Source organism: Fusarium venenatum, assembly GCF_020744135.1.
Source record: "Fusarium venenatum strain MPI-CAGE-CH-0201 chromosome Unknown EDB82scaffold_3, whole genome shotgun sequence".
NCBI classification, from domain to species: Eukaryota; Fungi; Ascomycota; class Sordariomycetes; order Hypocreales; family Nectriaceae; genus Fusarium; species Fusarium venenatum.
In genome coordinates, this window is record NW_027072131.1 from 4,241,783 (window position 1) to 4,258,381 (window position 16,599).

The 16,599-nt window shown below is 46.0% G+C and overlaps 8 protein-coding genes across 8 annotated transcripts; 5 read left to right on the plus strand and 3 right to left on the minus strand.

The window, feature by feature from the left end:
• Positions 1–6: 6 nt before the first annotated feature.
• EDB82DRAFT_507055 (mitochondrial carrier domain-containing protein) lies at positions 7–1,627 on the minus strand. The gene is made up of 7 exons (XM_025727740.2): positions 1,331–1,627; positions 1,198–1,284; positions 898–1,142; positions 656–842; positions 437–608; positions 242–374; positions 7–195 (listed from the first exon to the last, which is right to left on the minus strand). Exons 1-7 carry the CDS (start codon positions 1,556–1,558, stop codon positions 177–179), a joined length of 1,071 nt encoding a protein of 356 aa, XP_025582177.2. The 5' UTR covers positions 1,559–1,627; the 3' UTR covers positions 7–176.
• Positions 1,628–2,187: 560 nt separating this feature from the next.
• On the plus strand, positions 2,188–3,327 carry EDB82DRAFT_507057 (uncharacterized protein). The gene is made up of 3 exons (XM_025727741.2): positions 2,188–2,402; positions 2,467–2,664; positions 2,712–3,327. Exons 1-3 carry the CDS (start codon positions 2,330–2,332, stop codon positions 3,047–3,049), a joined length of 609 nt encoding a protein of 202 aa, XP_025582178.2. The 5' UTR covers positions 2,188–2,329; the 3' UTR covers positions 3,050–3,327.
• Positions 3,328–3,768: 441 nt separating this feature from the next.
• EDB82DRAFT_507059 (uncharacterized protein) lies at positions 3,769–4,536 on the plus strand. The gene has a single exon (XM_025727742.2). The coding sequence runs from the start codon at positions 3,893–3,895 to the stop codon at positions 4,469–4,471; it is 579 nt and encodes a 192-aa protein (XP_025582179.1). The 5' UTR covers positions 3,769–3,892; the 3' UTR covers positions 4,472–4,536.
• Positions 4,537–4,955: 419 nt separating this feature from the next.
• Positions 4,956–6,078, plus strand: EDB82DRAFT_507061 (uncharacterized protein). Its single transcript, XM_025727743.2, has one exon. It carries the CDS (start codon positions 5,096–5,098, stop codon positions 5,927–5,929), a length of 834 nt encoding a protein of 277 aa, XP_025582180.1. The 5' UTR covers positions 4,956–5,095; the 3' UTR covers positions 5,930–6,078.
• An 866-nt stretch (positions 6,079–6,944) lies between these two features.
• Positions 6,945–9,020, plus strand: EDB82DRAFT_568055 (uncharacterized protein; the record flags this gene model as incomplete). The annotated part of the gene is made up of 4 exons (XM_025727745.1): positions 6,945–7,378; positions 7,426–7,903; positions 7,956–8,479; positions 8,534–9,020. 4 exons carry the CDS (start codon positions 6,945–6,947, stop codon positions 9,018–9,020), a joined length of 1,923 nt encoding a protein of 640 aa, XP_025582181.1.
• A 128-nt stretch (positions 9,021–9,148) lies between these two features.
• On the minus strand, positions 9,149–9,637 carry EDB82DRAFT_477816 (uncharacterized protein; the record flags this gene model as incomplete). Its single annotated transcript, XM_025727746.1, has 2 exons — positions 9,149–9,467; positions 9,525–9,637. The coding sequence occupies 2 exons, from the start codon at positions 9,635–9,637 to the stop codon at positions 9,149–9,151; spliced, it is 432 nt and encodes a 143-aa protein (XP_025582182.1).
• A 2,536-nt stretch (positions 9,638–12,173) lies between these two features.
• EDB82DRAFT_558694 (uncharacterized protein) lies at positions 12,174–13,603 on the plus strand (the record flags this gene model as incomplete). Its single annotated transcript, XM_025727747.2, has 1 exon — positions 12,174–13,603. The coding sequence occupies one exon, from the start codon at positions 12,174–12,176 to the stop codon at positions 13,515–13,517; it is 1,344 nt and encodes a 447-aa protein (XP_025582183.1). The 3' UTR covers positions 13,518–13,603.
• Positions 13,604–13,790: 187 nt separating this feature from the next.
• EDB82DRAFT_432236 (Alpha/Beta hydrolase protein) lies at positions 13,791–16,574 on the minus strand (the record flags this gene model as incomplete). The annotated part of the gene is made up of 6 exons (XM_065607714.1): positions 13,791–13,915; positions 14,110–14,678; positions 14,734–14,823; positions 15,402–15,877; positions 15,930–16,324; positions 16,376–16,574. The coding sequence occupies 6 exons, from the start codon at positions 16,572–16,574 to the stop codon at positions 13,791–13,793; spliced, it is 1,854 nt and encodes a 617-aa protein (XP_065464021.1).
• Between the last annotated feature and the right edge of the window lie 25 nt (positions 16,575–16,599).

Here is a 16,599-nt window from a genome sequence, read left to right on the forward strand (position 1 = left end):
TCATACATGTATAAAAAAACGCCGCATTCCCAAAAATCGAAGTGACCACCAGTAGATTCTTGTCTTCTATTTGCAACATGTTTCTATTGGGCGATGTTACAAGTTGTTCTTTCCTTCTAGCCAATCGTTGATTTAAGCAAGATGTGCTACTCTACACATTCAATTCAATCCAATGGTTAGGTTCTCTTTTCCCATCTAATAAATGTCAGCAATGTCAATGTCTGCGTAGAAAAGCACTCACAAGTCAAGGAATAGCTTCCAAAGAATAGAGAAAAGAATGCCCTGTAGGCCGTTGGCCAAGATGCGAGTTTTGAGTCCACGACCAAGAAGACCGAAGATGCCATCTTGAACGACAACGGCACGCGCAGCTTCAGCTGATATTGTTGTTAGTAACTTGTATGATTACATACGCGAGACATTGGCATGGGCGACTTACAGTATGAGATCTTGGTGTCGTTGACTTGGCGATACGTCTTGACTACCCTCAGTGAATTAGAGATAGAGTCAGACACGATTGAAGCACAGAAGCCAATGAATGCTAGTCGGAGTAACCACCACACAAGAGGATGTCTGGGTGGTTCTGTTATAGTCTCGGATAAGAAGTTGTACTGCCGATAATTAGTATCTTGCCGGCCGCTACATTAAATAGACATACCGTGGCGAACCATGGGTAATGCCCGACAAAGGTGGCAGCGGCGGTAGCAATGGCTCCCCACCAAAGGCTACCTATTCCGTTGGACTTGATGCGTCGTTGTAGAAGGGCTGTTCCCCTTGCTCCTTGGGCTTGAAGGGTTGTCTTGAGAGTGTCGATGGGGGTAAGGATCATGCGGAAAGCCGCGGCACTGTATGAAGCTTCAACATCTCTTTCATCTTATAGCAGTATCATGAAGGGCTTACCAGAGAGATGCGAATATGGTCTTGATAGGTGAGGGAAGGTCTTTGAGATACGGGTTTGACTGTAGGAGAGCGAGAATTCCCGCGTTGGCTGCCGTATCCCCAAATCGTGAGATGGGACCTTGAAACAGTGCAGGCGCAATGCCTTGGTAGTATCGTCGGATGCCTCCTTCGGTGTAAAGAGTTTTTGTGGCAATGGTGAAAGATGTCCCGTGTCGGTACTGATAGTTCATAATTGTTCGCAGAGGCTATTTCCAACAGTCAGCGGCATGTTGATTCTATCATAGTGACAGGTCGTCTCACCATCAGTAGTAGGACCTGTAACACCATGGCAGCAGCACCACTGAGACCCCCGCCAAGTGCTCGCTTGAGGGCTTTCTTGAGGTCGAACTGTACTCGTTAGTGATTATCTTGATGGGCGCACGTTTCGAAGTACCTCAGTTTCATCCGAATCGATCCATCCTTTGATAAAAACAGACAAGACTACTATCGCTAGAACAGCCCAAAAGATCCTCCAGGCATACCAGCTCTTGGGTCTTTTCTCTGGTGTTGGCTCTCCCTCGGGCCCGATATCGGCTTGTTCCGCTTCGGCACGTTGGTCTGTAAGCAACGGTGTTTGCTCGTCACTTCTGACATGATCTTCTGGGTCATTTTGAGAAGGCATATTGTCAATATCAATGCAAAAAGATGTTTTTCATGATGAAAGGAAGAAAGAGAGCACGCGGATGGGGTTATGAATGACGCGATAACCCCCAAGGGTCATTGATTACTTAGCGGTTTGCCTACCAAAATCACGGTATTTAGTGGGGAAAGATAAGGACATTATTAATCTTCTTACTATGGACCTATCTAGGACCATATTGTCGTCGACTTCATCCATCAAAGTAAGACAATGACAGGTCGAGAAACTCGCTATTATCTTTAGGTTATATTAACTGCCTAGGTAGTGAATGTCTCTGGTGTCTCCTAGCTTGCCGTTATCGGCAGTGAATAATTTTGTTATTTCTCTATAAACCCTGTCGATTCTAATAGCCCTGGACAATTCGTCAACGCCGCCAAACGATATAAAAGCCATTACAATAAAGAGGATGGCTAAATAATTTGGGCAATCAGACAAAGACATAATAGGTAACAATTCATCGCTTTTGGGAGTGTCGATTGTCATGTAGTGACAGGGACCCCTGCCTTTTGTGATCGCAAACAAAGTGAAGATTTAGGCAGTTTTACCGCTGTAAAATCTGTTGGCAGTGCTAAACACACGCAAACACTTGGCAGGCAAATTGCACCAATACCTATCCGCCTAGCAGATATCTGAACGAAATCGGACGAGTACCAAAACAAGCATCGCTTTTACGATTACGCAGAATCATTCACCCACTTCTCAAATCATTTCTTCTACATCTCACAGTCCACATCAGCTCAGCCAACAGCGAATATGGCTCCGGATTCGCGCAGCAAGAGTACTAGATCCCTGCGCTCTGAGAACAAGAACACGAGGACTAGATATCGTGAGTAATCCCGGTCTCCATGTCAGCTGTGCCATGAGGCTGCCACGTACTGATGTGTCTGCAGTCAATGATCTGCCACCCGAGACTGTGCAGGCTCTATCTCGAATGGCGCGTGATACCAAAGACGACAAAGACGACAAAGATCTTGCTCCTCGGCGTAAGAAGACCCCCAAAGGATCACCGAAGCGTGGTGCGCCTGTGAATAGTAGCAAGCCCATCGCCACAAAATGCGACAAAAGACTTCAATCACCCAAGACAACTAGTATGTATGCTCTCTTTGACACAACAGTCATTTAACCTAATAAAAAGGCCCTAAATCAACACCGTCTGAATCCCCTCTCAATAAAGCCGACACGCTCAAGGCCAAGATTGCCACGGAGCACGCGTACTCCAAGATTCTCACCGAAGAGCGACGAAGTCTATGGGATCAAATGGAGTCTCATGAGTCTCGCATTCGAGAGCACCAAAGCAGAATTTCTGATGGCGACGAGGAGGATAACTTGATCAACAAGAGGCTTCGTGTTTGCGAAATGCTGGAGAATAAAATTGGCGATATATGCAAGCGCCTATGGACTCTTGGGGGGCAGCTGGATGAGAGCGCTGCCAAAGCTACAGAGCTATTGACTGAGCTGGTACAAGCTGAGTGAAGCCGTGGAAAATCACGCCTGGTATCGGCGCGAAGAGGACGGATGATGGTCCAGGGAAGGTGCATTTTCACAATTTGATGAATATTGGCGTTTGTTTTCTTTCATCATTTAGATACGTCCCCAATGAGCCTGCACATGCACGAACATGGTTCAGGGGCTTTGTCATTTCATCCTACCGAAGTCTACACAAGCGAGGCAAAGAACATAAAGATTTACTAGCTCTTTAGTTTCTTAATTCATAAAACCCTTCACTGGGATGCATCAAAGGGATGGGCATCTATCACCCAAATACAGGTCAATCGTGGCTAGCAACTATGACTCTAAACCATATACATGGAGCAAAGTCCTTTACACAGACATAATAAGCATGTTCAATGCTGATAGATCTAACACTACAAGGACTGGGTTGTTATTGTCATCATCAGCACAAGAATTGAGGATTAGCGCCATTGTTGTAAGTGCATGCAGTGTGTCCTTTTGACGCGAATTCTGTGTGAATTATGAACCGACCATGATCGTCCGAAATTTTAAACTTACTTGAAGTCGTATCTTTTCATGTTAGTGACTTGCCATTGTTCTGGTTGCAAAGATACTGTCCTTATTCATATAACCGTCTGGCAAAGGCTTTGAACAAAGGCCCTTGTATCTGCTACAACGTATCCATTCGGCCACAGCCATCAGATCACCATATCACAGAAACATATATAAATGCACCTCATGAACCAACATTTATTCTTTATAATTTCCTCTACGCTTGCAAAACACAGACCAACCCAAAAGGTAAGATTCAGCATACACACACTCAGAAACGAAACGCAAAGTATTCCTGTTTTCACAATCAACATGGATTCTTCGGACTACAGCGACGCTGCAAAGGCGGAACTTAGAGATGACATCAACAAGGACGTTACTGTCTTTCTGCAACGTCTTCAGAGCGTGGGCGCCGATGACAAGATCGACGATTTTGAAGTTCAAAACATCGGGGAAGAAGCATACAGACTGTACACTCCCACGGCTGCTGGCAGCCCAGTCTCTGGTAGTACATCTGGTACCACCAAGGACAGCATTGCCAAGCAGATCGCCGACCACAACGATGAGGCACATAGGCAAATCCTAAGTCGCCTCAAAAAGAAGGAGCTGTCCAAGTTGAAGAGCGACAAGAAGGCTCAGATGGGCAAGCTCCGAGAAAGCATGGTGGAGATTAAGGCGGAGAGTCACGGTCTTCTTTGGGATGCCGAACTCCGGCGCCTTATTCATACCCCTGGGGATATCTCGACCGACGTCGAGATGAACAAGATTCTTGACCAGTATAGGGCCAATGAAATGGAATTCCATCAGTTGGACGCCAAGTACAAAAGACTCGAAAAGGAGCTCCGAAAGATTCAAAGGGAGAAGCGTAAAAGAAGAAAATCATGTCAGTGATTTTGGTCTGCCTATAAACGTTGCTCGTCATAGGGAGGATAGGGTGACGTTGAAATGGAGGTGAAGGGCGTTATGGAGTTAGTCTAGCAGTGATTACACGTCTCATTTAGTCATCACGGTTTGTATTAAATACTATGCAAAGTTTTCTGCATCTCTCATTTCTTTAAAATTGTCACCTGTACCATTTTCTATCAGAATAAAGTAAAATGGCATCGTATGGTGCGTACATGCCTTTCTTCTCACCAACTTATGGCGACAATCAACTAAAGATTCCTTCGCAGTGAGTGATTGTCTGTCGACCAATGGAGTAGCCTTGTACAATCTAGCTGCCGTACGTATTAATGTCGTGGGGAATTCTTGCATCTTGATTAAAACTTGAGCAACGTGAAGCCGTATCTGGGTTATGCATGGTTTTTATAATGAGTCACCCGGCCAGCGTAAATAGCCTAGTGCGAAGAGCGCTTTCTAACATTACATCACATCAACACAGTAAAGTCAGGTCATGGCATCCAACAGCTTCGACTCCAATCTTTCGATACCCTTACTTTGTTCAGGGAACCGATCAAATACACCTAACACAAGATCTTTACAATTCTTTTCAAGCAACAACCCTGATCTATAGCTATGCTACCTGAGCCTCTCAGCGGACCGCTGTGCACCAGGTCCTCCCTCACGAAAAACCTTCTTGATCTCGGCCTCCACAAGGGGGACAATGTTCTTGTCCATTGTTCTCTCAGCACTATAGGCTGGATCAACGGAGGACCTGAGACGCTCACTCATTCACTGTTGGATGTTCTCACCCCCGAAGGGACGTTGGTTGTGCCCACCCAAACAAGCAGCAACTCAGATCCAGCAGCATGGGTCAATCCTCCCGTTCCTCAAGCTTGGTGGCAAACAATCCGAGACACCATGCCGGTCTTTAACCCGCAGACAAGTCGCACTCAAAGAATGGGTGTATTGGCAGAAACTGTGAGAAATTGGCCTGGTGCTATGAGAAGCTCTCATCCTCAAACGTCCTTCAGCGCTGTTGGTGCAAACGCGACGTTCATCACCGAAGTTCATCTCTTGGATTGTATGCTTGGTGAGCGCAGTCCTCTCGCACGCTTGGAAGAGCTGGATGCAAAGGTTCTACTTCTTGGCGTTGATTTTGACAAGTGTACTTGTTTTCACCTAGCCGAGTATAGAATCGGGCCACAAACATCCGATAATTCGTTTGCAGCATCAGTGAACGGAGTCCGAGAGTGGGTGACAGTTTCGGATGTGGCTATAAATGATGACGACTTTTTGGAGTTAGGAAAGGAGTTTTTACGGGAGGGTGATGTGATGAGAGGACACATTGGAGCAGCATCATGTTATCTTTTCTCCCTGAAGAAGGCAGTCAAGTTTGCGCAGAAGTGGATGGCTTCGCATAGGACTCCCTCTACACAATGTTGTTCCACAGTCTCAAATGATAGTTAATCGCCAGACAGATACTTTTATTTGAAAACACAGGTGAATAACTTGAGTAAACATCATCTCTCGTCGCTCTCCAGTTTATCATCGCTCTTGGGTGATGTGAGTGCAACTAATATTGCATTTCTCCTCTACCGTGGCAGAAGCCAAACGAGTTATGTTTATGATGATCCCTGCGGTCTATATCCCTTGTAGAGATGGATCGGAAAGGTTAAAGCTGCATCCAGAGACAATAGGGACTATTTGGGGCAATTCCAAACATCTAAGCTAAGCAACTATAGTGCCAGCCAGAGATGTTGCAAGCCCTTCTCACAGATACCTCAAGAGCGTAGCGGGTTGGTGAAGCAGATCGTGACCAGTAATCGGGCTGAACATTCTTGTCAAGCATCCCTGCCGAATTTCTGTTTTGCATTGATGGGTCTTATCAACCTTATGTAGACTAGCACATCTGTCTTCACCGAACCTATCACCGTGAGGACTATCCCGCCTTCGGGAATCGTGCCTAGGGCTGTTATTACTGAGACTCTTCCGCTTCCGACCTTTGACTGCGACCAAGGTGTACCGATGAACTTCTTCTTTGGTATTGTTCGTTGCGTGTTGCAACTTACAGTTGGCTCAAAGGAGTAATCAGTTCCGAGGGAACACTCCACACGCATCGGATCGTCCTCCGTCGAGCCGAGAAAATAATCCTTGTGATATGAATAACCCTGGTATAGTCCTCCTTTCCCGCCTATTACACGTGTTCCACCTCCAGCCGTAACCAATATAGGCAATTATGGAAGACGTTCCGATGAAGGAACCTAAGGATATTATATTTTATTGCATCTTAATAGTAACCTTACGTATATGCTTGCAAACGTGCAGAAACGAAATTCCGCATAATTATCTCACCCATTCTTAAATCTCACATGCTGGTCTACCCTTAAGTGTGTCTACTTGCAAATAGCTCTTTAGTGTGTTCGTCTGCATTTATCCTCTCTTTGTTTCCATGTCCCCTTCGCGTGTTTAGTGCGACTAAATCATGCAGATCGCTCCTCGTTTCTTCGTCGGACTGCTTGCTGTTCTTCTCTCACGTCCTAAACTTACCAATGCAGCTGTTCCTGGTCAGGTTGGAGAGGCTGTCGAAGGTAAATATCTAGCCGAAGAGAAGTTTCAACTGACGGCCTCGTCAGTCGGGGACCTCAAGGACCTGGAATCCCAACACGCACCGCTTTTCTACCCTGAAAACGAATCCGACAGACAGATACTTGGTCTTCACGCACGGAATAAATGCAAAACCTTTCCCGGAGACTCTCTTTGGCCTAGTGATTCAGTTTGGAAGTTGCTTGATCGCATTACTGGAGGTGCTCTGATCAAGACTGTTCCCATTGGGGCAACATGCTACAACAGCTTTGGAGTTTATAATGAGGCTCGGTGCAATCATATCATTAATCAATGGAGCAACTCTTCGCTTCAGTCAGTAAGCTGGTATCCATCTGAAGTTCACCATTAACTAAAACCAGTATCGCTGATCCGACTTCTGTCATGTGGCCGATGTATCAAGGCCGAACATGTATGCCCAGCGATAAACCCGATGGGAAATGTACCCTGGGTGGTTACCCTTCCTACGTTGTTGATGCTCACAACGTCGCACACATACAACTAGCTATCAACCTAGCTCGGTCTCTCAACATCAGACTCGTCATCAAAAATACTGGTCATGACTTCAATGGTCGTTCTGCTGGCGCGGGTGCTTTATCTCTCTGGATGCATCGTTTCAAAAGCATTCAGTACATCAAAAACTACAAGACCACGTCTTACAGCGGACCAGCAATGAAGGTTGCTGCCGGTGTCATTAGTTCTGAGCTTTATGAGGCAGCTGACAAGTATGATGTTACCGTCGTTGGAGGTGAAGGTATGAGCGTGGGCTACGCTGGTGGATATTTGGCCGGTGGTGGTCATTCACCTCTATCGTCTATCTACGGTCTAGGGGCGGATCAGGTAAGACGATGAACAGTACAAACTACTTCCTTAAATACTGACTCAAGTTCAGGTCATGAGTATTCAAGTCGTGACTGCCGATGGTCGCTTCCTTACCGCTAATGAGTTCCAGAATACTGATCTTTTCTGGGCCCTTCGAGGTGGCGGCGGAAGCACATTCGGAGTTGTGACTTCATACACAGTTAAAGTCTTTCCCAAGCTCAAAGCGTCCGTCATGAGTTTTGCATTCGGGACTAGCGCGACTGTCTCTCAAGAAACATTTTGGAAAGCCATTCGAGCATTTTGGGAACGTTTTCCAACTTTCAACAAAGCTGGCAACTACGAATACTGGGGCATTATGCATGGTGAGGGTGATACACTGAACTTTGCCATGTTCCCTTGGTTTGCGCCAAACCATACCCTTACTGAGTTAAAGGCTCTGGTAGCACCTCTCTTTCAAGTCTGGAAGGATCTTGGTATCGAACCTCAAGTCACGGAGTCAGAACATGATTCTTTCCTTGGTGCTTGGTCGGCTGGATTCGCACGCGAAACTGTCGGAGGTGCTAGTGGCAAGACAGCGGGCCGCCTTTTCCCTAGGTAAGCACTCACCACATCGTATACTGTAGCGTAAATTAACCACAGTCCATATAGTGAAAACTTCGAAGATTCAAGCAAGTTCAACAAAACTTTTGCTGCGCTCAAAAGCCTGTCCGACAAAGGTGGAAACATTATCGGGTTTGGCATCACTGGCGGTCCAGGTCCCCATCCTGATAACGCCATAAACCCTGCTTGGCGAAACGCAGCCATGTGGGCGATCTCAGTCATTGACTTCCCTGAAGGTAGTCCATGGGATGTTGTTTCTGAAAGGAGCAAAACTCTGACAAATGACTGGATGAAGCCCTGGAGGGATGCCACTCCTGGTGGTGGTGCGTATGCTTCTGAGGCCGATGTCACGGAGCCTGGCTTTCAGCAGTCTTTCTATGGCTCTGCGAAGTACCAGAGGCTTCTCCATATCAAGGACCAGGTTGATTCCAAAGGGATTTTCTATGCTCTTCAGGGCGTGGGAAGTGAGAGATGGTATGTCACAGATCAAGTCGATGGAGTGCCTACTCAAAATGGACGACTTTGCAAGGCGTAAGCTGTTGCATGCAATGAGTTATCAGAATGATAGATTTTATACTTTATAAATATATGTAAAAAAGTAATATCTAAGAACAGTTGTCTAAACACGCCTGCATCAAAGCACAGAATCTAAACAAATCCAGTCTAGTTGCGCTGGGTCAGCTCGAAGCTTGTAGGTCCGTTGTAGGCCTCGACCTGGGCGTTGTTCTCGTTCTTCTGGATGAGCTGGTCCATGGGGATCAAGTAGTCTCCGACAGTGTTGCTCTTGGGGCTGACAGGCTGAGAGATCATGACACCCAGACCCTTGCCCATACGGGTGATGGAAAAGGTTCGAGAAGAGTCCTTGCACTTGGCATCCTTGATGTCGGGGAGAGAGTAGTCGGTGGACTGAGCTCGGGCGCTGCACTCGACGGCGTTCTTCCAGGTTTCCATGGAGTTGGGCTGGATAACCTTGAAGGAGTAGCTTGGTGGTGTTAGTATTGTGATCGATGACTGAAGAGAAGCTGTAGTGGAAACTTACTTGCAGAAGGTGCTGTGAGGAACACAGCTGGCGGTAAAGTCCTGGACCTCAAAGTTGGAGGTAGCAGAGACGGAGGCAGCAGCGGTGAGAAGAGCGGCGGCGGAGAACTTCATTTTTGCGGTGTTGGATGGATTGGAGTTTGAGTTGTTTGTGTGTGTGGGTGGGTGGGTGTTGTAGTTGAGTTGAGATGAGTTGTGAGATATTCCTTTGAAGCGGCATCGCATCGTCTTTTTGTACCTGAGATGTCGTCCCATCAAAACACGAGGCCAATGCCGATCCCACGACGATCACCCTCAAATTTTCCTGTTTGTGGGGAAAGCAACCGAGCGTCACGATGCCGAGACCTCGTATTCTACATGCCGAACGGGACTCGGCTCTTTGAGGTGGCCAAGGGACAGACAACAAATCAATGCGTTAAGTTGAATTCCATGAAAGTCGGTCACAGGAGATATTATCCGAATCTTCTGCTACTTGAAGAAAATGATCCCGGTGGGGTTTTTCCACGCGTTCAAAGGTTCTATAATGGAAGTGACTTCAAGGGTCATGTGAGGTACCTACCATATTGATAGCTTTTATTGTTATTGATATGTTTAACCGTAACCTACCTAGATTGAATCTGGATAGAAAGGGCGGGAATGGCAGTGGCTAAGTGGATCAATATTCTGTATTAATTCTATGATGTCACAGAGATACTACGTTGTTGGGTGTCTCAGTGTCCCGACCATCCGAAGTGACTAATTTCAGAGACAGGCACGCACATGACATAGCTACTATCAAACCATATTCGACCGAGTCGTGTGGTTGGGGTTGCATTATATCCGTGCTTCTAGTCTCATTTTCGAACACGTCCTTACCGCTTCACTAGTACTGCAATGTTGATCCATTCTTTCCCTACACTGGCATATTAATAGTAATTGCAACGTAGTATTATCTTTACTGATCGTTACTCAGAACAAATTTACGCGAGATTCAAAGCTCGTGATGGATTTCCATGCCTCAGGGTATTAGAAAAATTGACCGCTGGAAGCATAAGAGACGAAACTAGTAGATCACTTTATGCTCCGTAGATCATAGTTCTTGAACTACTTATTTTTATACACTAAGATTTAGGAGGCCATTTTTTCTGTTGACCAGTAGCCATGAACGACATACAAATGTTTACGGTTTGAAACATTTCGGAACACGTTGCTAACGCCTAAATATTGTTAGTTTGATGTTTGATGTGGGAATGAAGAGTTATATGGACAGGATTTAACTATCTGCGAAAAAAACTAGTTAGGTAGGAAATTGAAATCTTAACTGAGTGGTAGTATTATGTATTAAAATATCTTACTGTCCTAGACATTGAGTACTAACTCATGGAGGTTATATGCATTATCACAAGAATCTTTAAACCTACCCTAAACACTGCAAGATTAGTACTACGAGTAAGACTACCTAGCCCTTTCTATGCACTGAGATGACATCACTGGGCGAAGAGGTACCCTGATTGGGCTTAGTCTTCTTATCCCTTGCATAGGCATTAAAAGCAATTTGTTGAAAGAACCCACAAGTTGATCAATGCCGGCAAGTGGAGATAAGATAGAGACAAGATAAGGAAAAATAAGATAAGATAAACTAAGATGAACTGAGTCTGTATCATTGCACCATACTAACCTCTTTTCTTCAGCCATGACGGCGATTTTCAGAACATGTCTCTTGGTGAAGTCTTGTGTATGTCATGGAAAGGATTCAATCTCTTTGTCGAATCAACATAAACTAGACGAATTTCTACTTCCAAATAGGCATCTAGCGGAATCAAAGCCAAATAAGGTAAGTCCTCCCGAACTTACGACCCTCACTGTCATACCTATTATAGAGAAGGATGAGGCACAGCGGTTTCCTCGGATTGAGATTGCCAAGAATAACGAGCTCGCTACCAATGTATGAGGTTCAAAGAGGCGTGACATTAAATCAGATATAAGTAGATATCGACAAGAGTTGAAGCACTAATTATGCTTCCCAGACATAAAAGAGAAGAAATGACCAAGAAACGCGCGACCTAAGGAATTTGGCATGGTAATTGAGGATATATAGCTGAAAGTGCAAGTTTAGAAACCCAAGAAATACACTCACGTAAGGTACAACAATGAACACCGCTTTCCTATTACTGGCATTTGGTGATAAAATGTCCTAAGAGGCATAGCTAGCAATACGGAAAATATTTTGAAAAGAACCTTGATCATTGTAGACCCGCTATTATCGTCATAGAATGGCTGTGCCTCGTCAGTATAAATCCTTTGATCCTTGGGGTTTCCACTTTTCGATTATCTTTCAAGAAATCGTAAGACGGTAAGAACTATTCGAGCCAGTCATAGTCGACAATCTGCTAAAGTACCAAACATGCCCAATTGGCACATGAAATGGTGGGCATTTCTTTCAGTTCTACAGCTTCTTGGGAGATTAGTTACTCCTGGAGGATCAACTTCAGGCCTGGATCTCGGAAAACGTTTACCGCAGATAGATAGATCAAGGAACGCTGTAGTAGTGACAATTATTGCGGTTGCTATAAGAAAGGCTGCTCTTACCTGCAGAAGAATGATCTATTGTCATTTGTTATTAACCCTAAGAAAGCGCAACAACCTCTTATACTCTTAATCACTTTTCGAAATGTCCCTTAATTGGAGGCAAACGTCTTCGACTGTGTTTGAGAACAACCGGGGTACCTTTGAACAGCTGTACTATTACACTCAAGGAGAATTCGGCAAACCAGCTCCATCCATACTGTTCACTACGGTCAAGTTCACGAACCATGACGATCTTGCCTCCGACCAAGTTGAGGCCTCCTTGAGAAGCGCATGGTCACAGACCAGAGCCAAGGAGCCTCAAATGGCGGCGCGTCACGGTGAAACAGGCAAGATTGTTGAGGTATTTGAAGGCAAAGCTCTCGACGATTGGCTTTCTGAGACCTTCATAGTGTCACGAGAAAAGACTCCTGATGATATCTTTCGTGAAAGCGTCTCGCGGCGGTATCCAACATTGTTTTATTTTCCGACCACGATGGAGCTGACACTTCAGATCAACCATGCCTGGGTTGACGGTCGAGGCGCTCTTTTCTTCTGGGATATCTTCTTCTCTACCCTGTCCGACCCTAGTGACAGTCTTGTTACTGCTGAAGTTATAAAGAAGAACCTGCCACTCACGATGGATACCATTCTCGATGTTCCTCAGGAAATCTCACCCGACGTGTTGGAGTACGCTCAAAAGTTTCTTCAACGTATTTCTACCGACAATGCTATATTTACACCTGCTGATGATCCGAACGCATCACTCAAAGGCTTCTTTCGTCGCCAGTGCAAGCTCAGTCCCGAGGTCAGCAGCAAAGTCATTGCCACTTGCAAGCAGCGAGGGATGACGGTCACAGCTGCGGTGCAAGTTGCATTTGGTATGGCAGTTCAAGAATATCAGCAAGAAAAACAAGGCAAAGCAGGTGGCGTGTGGGCCAGTTTTGCCAACATTGATGCTCGTCGGTTCTTTGCCAAGGAATATTCCGAAGAGCTTCGAAGGGTTGCATGTCACTGCACTGTCATTCCACTATACATCCCCATCAAGCCGGACACGTTTGACAAGACAACGGTTGACCTCTCGGAGTACTACAGGAAGGCTCTCGATCACCCAAATGCAGAGGGCGCTCTTTGCATCCCAGCGGCTATGCCTTTTTACATGCAAAAGGTGGCCGAGGGCGCAGCCTTCTTCCGAACCCCTCTGCTAACATCCTTGGGTATTATCGAGGATTTCATGAGCCGCCAGTTTGGGCAGTGGGAGGTTGAGGACTTTTGGCTTGCCAATACCATGATGCCCCCATCTATGCAACTTTTCCTTTGGACTTGGAGGGGCCAGATTGTGTTTGGAGGGTCGTGGAATGAGGCTATGTATGGTGCAGTTGTGACGGAAACGCTATTAAAAAGGACTGAGGAAATTCTTATGGGGGCTCTGGGGGTAGGCAGTGTTTAAGTCGCCTGGTTATTTGCTGTCGATCTTTGCCGAAGCCAAATATTTAGTGAATAATGTCTTGTCTGTATAAAATAATCACTTTCATAACTGTGTTTGAGGATACTGGCTCGCTCATGACTGGCGGGAAGGCCGACCGGTTAAGAATCCGCCAATGCGAGACCCACGAGTGGAGCTTGCTTAAATACATAACTTTATACACAATTTACTTATTCACGGTAAATCCTAAATAGTTCTTAAATTATCCAACATTGCCGCGTAAACAAGTATTCGATCCTAGCTGATGGAATTTCCTGCTGAAAGTTGCTCCGAAATCTTTTTGGCAAGGATTTGATGGAATGCTTGTGTTGGATGTGCTCCGTCAATGTACATGTATTCCAACGCGCTGAACTCACAAGTCTCTGACTTGAAATCTGGTACAGTTGTTCCTCTGTGGGAAATGTTAGCTTTGGCCGTCAAACATGAACCGTTTTTACCTACGCTTTGTAGTCGGCGCAAAAGGCGTTACTCTTGTAAATGGCTGTTTCAGGAAATTGTGAAGGGTCCTCTGTAACAGCTGTGATCAGAGGAACAATGTCAAAGAAGAAAAAGGTACTATGCTTGAGCTTATGGTCCAAGTCATGCACGAGCTTCTTGAGTTTCTTGTTCCAGCTTTGGCTAGCAGCTTCGAGTTTGGGTGCAATGTCTTTGGGCCTGTTGTTTGGGAACAGAGATTGCGGGGGCGTTGAAACGAAGAGAAATTGCCTAGCACCATAGCTATACAAATCAAGAGTGAGCTGGCGAATGCGCGCAATGATTGCGACAATAGTCTCTTCTTGATCATCCTCATTTATGGTCCGGTAGATGTCGTTGATGCCTATGAAGATAGTCCAAAGTGTTTCTTTTGGCGGGAAAGGGTTTGGGTGCTGGTTTACATAGATCTGTAACTTGTTGTGGACTTGCGTATCCACGTCATTTGGGCCAGTCGTGACGATATCTCTGTCGACCACTGCACCACCTACAGCCATGTTGTAGAGTAGAATGGAGGACGCATTATACTGGGTGGTCAGGTACATAGGCCACATTTTGCCATTGGAGCTTGTCTTGCCCGTGTTTCCTATCGGGTTGGAGGAAGAGGGCTGTTGACCAGAGATATCAAAGCGAGTGTCTGTCCATGAGTCGCCACTGGAACATAGTCAGATGATAGTAAGACAATGGATCTGCGAGAGTATTGACTGACAAGGATACAATCTTGGTAATTTTGGAAAAACTAAAGGCCTTTTTGGGAGGACGACCTGGCGACGGTGCTGCTTCGAGACATGATAGTAAGCTTAGTAGGGGGATCAATCTGGACACCTTCATCTTTAAAATTGGAGAATGCTGTGGTTGGGAACAGCCAAGGGAAGAGGTTTTGGGACAATAAATGGTATTTCCAACCTCGGTCGAAGATGTACCGAGCATGTGAGCTAACGCTGTTCAGGAAGTTGGGCTAATCAGCCTAAGTTGTGTGGGGAGGGGGTCCCCTTGATATTCGGAGCCTTTTTCATCTTGTTCATCGATTGGGTTGATACACGTGGCTGGCAATACTTAGAGGTCGCATAGGAACACAAGTAAATAGACTTCAAGCCGACATGGGTAACACATCCATCACGGCCGAACTTCTACGAATGAAAGGGCCCTAAAATGTTGCTTTGCTGTCTGGACCTGTCTTCTGCTTTTCTTGAAACTTCCTTCTCAGAGGCAGGCAGCATTGGTTGTGCTCAAATGGCCTTCTGCTCAGACACCTGATACTTCATTTGCTTTTTATGATTTGAGGCACTCAGCAGTACCGAAAATAGCGATAAAGCGCCCCCTCATGAACACCTTCACCTGATTTGTTTATGCCATTCGCGTATCTCTGTAACAAACGCATCGGGCTGCTCCCAAGCCGCAAAGTGGCCACCTCTAGGCAACTCTTTCCAATACAAAATATTTTTGTAATAGCGCTCACACCATTCTTTCGGCGCAAAGCTATTATCACCACCGAACCAGCTCACGCCGACTGGGATATGTATCTCCCACGCAGTCGTGCTGGATGCGACCTCCCAATAGTAGCGAGCAGATGACGTTGCAGAGTTGGTGAGCCAGTAAAGCATGATTGTGTCGAGCATTTCATCCTTGCTAAACAAGGTTTCTACATCGCCATCGTGATCGGTCCAGTCTCGGTACTTTTCATATATCCAGGCAGCCTGACCGACAGGAGAGTCTGCGAGTCCATATCCGACAGTTTGAGGTTTTGTTGACTGCTCCAGGGAATAACCTTTGAAACCAGTGTCCCGAAACTCGTCGAGGCGCGTGGCTCGTTCTTCAGCCTGCTTATCCTTGATTGGAACTTGAGCTTCTTTCTATAACATAATTAGCTTACTCTCGTTCAAGCGAGGGAAAAGTAGATGTTACCTTGCTCTCGAAGTATATGGAATTGAAGTGAACAGTCTTTAGTCCTTTTGGAGCTTGATGGCCAAGACTCGCGACGACAAAAGCTCCCCAATCTCCGCCTTGAGCCACCCATTCACGATCTTGGTAGCCCAGACGCACCATCAATTCTGTCCATGCACGAGCAGTGCGTTCATGTCCCCAGCCAGTCTCCTTTGGCTTTCCGGAAAATCCATAACCCGGAAGTGCTGGCATAACGAGGTGAAATGCGTCTTCGTGAGAGCCTCCGTGTGATTCAGGATCAACAAGTTTATCGATCACATGCCTGAACTCAAGGACTGAGCCCGGCCAACCGTGCGTTAATAAAAGAGGTGTAGCATTTTGATGCTTTGACTGTATGTGGAGGAAGTATATCTCCACTCCATCGATTGTCGTTGTAAACTGGGGATATGAATTAAGTAAGGCTTCACATCGTCTCCAATCGTACTTTGTTTGCCAGTATTTGCAAAGGTCTTGAATGACGGCAAGCGGGACACCTTGAGACCAGTCGTCAACAGGCTCTTTATCTGGCCATCTGGTCAGTCGAAGGCGGATTTGTAGGTCATCGATATCCGACTGTGGGATAGAGACCTCGAAAGCCCGGATAGAGTCGTTCTTGAGTTGCGCCATTGTTGGACTGCGTCAGTAGGAGAAT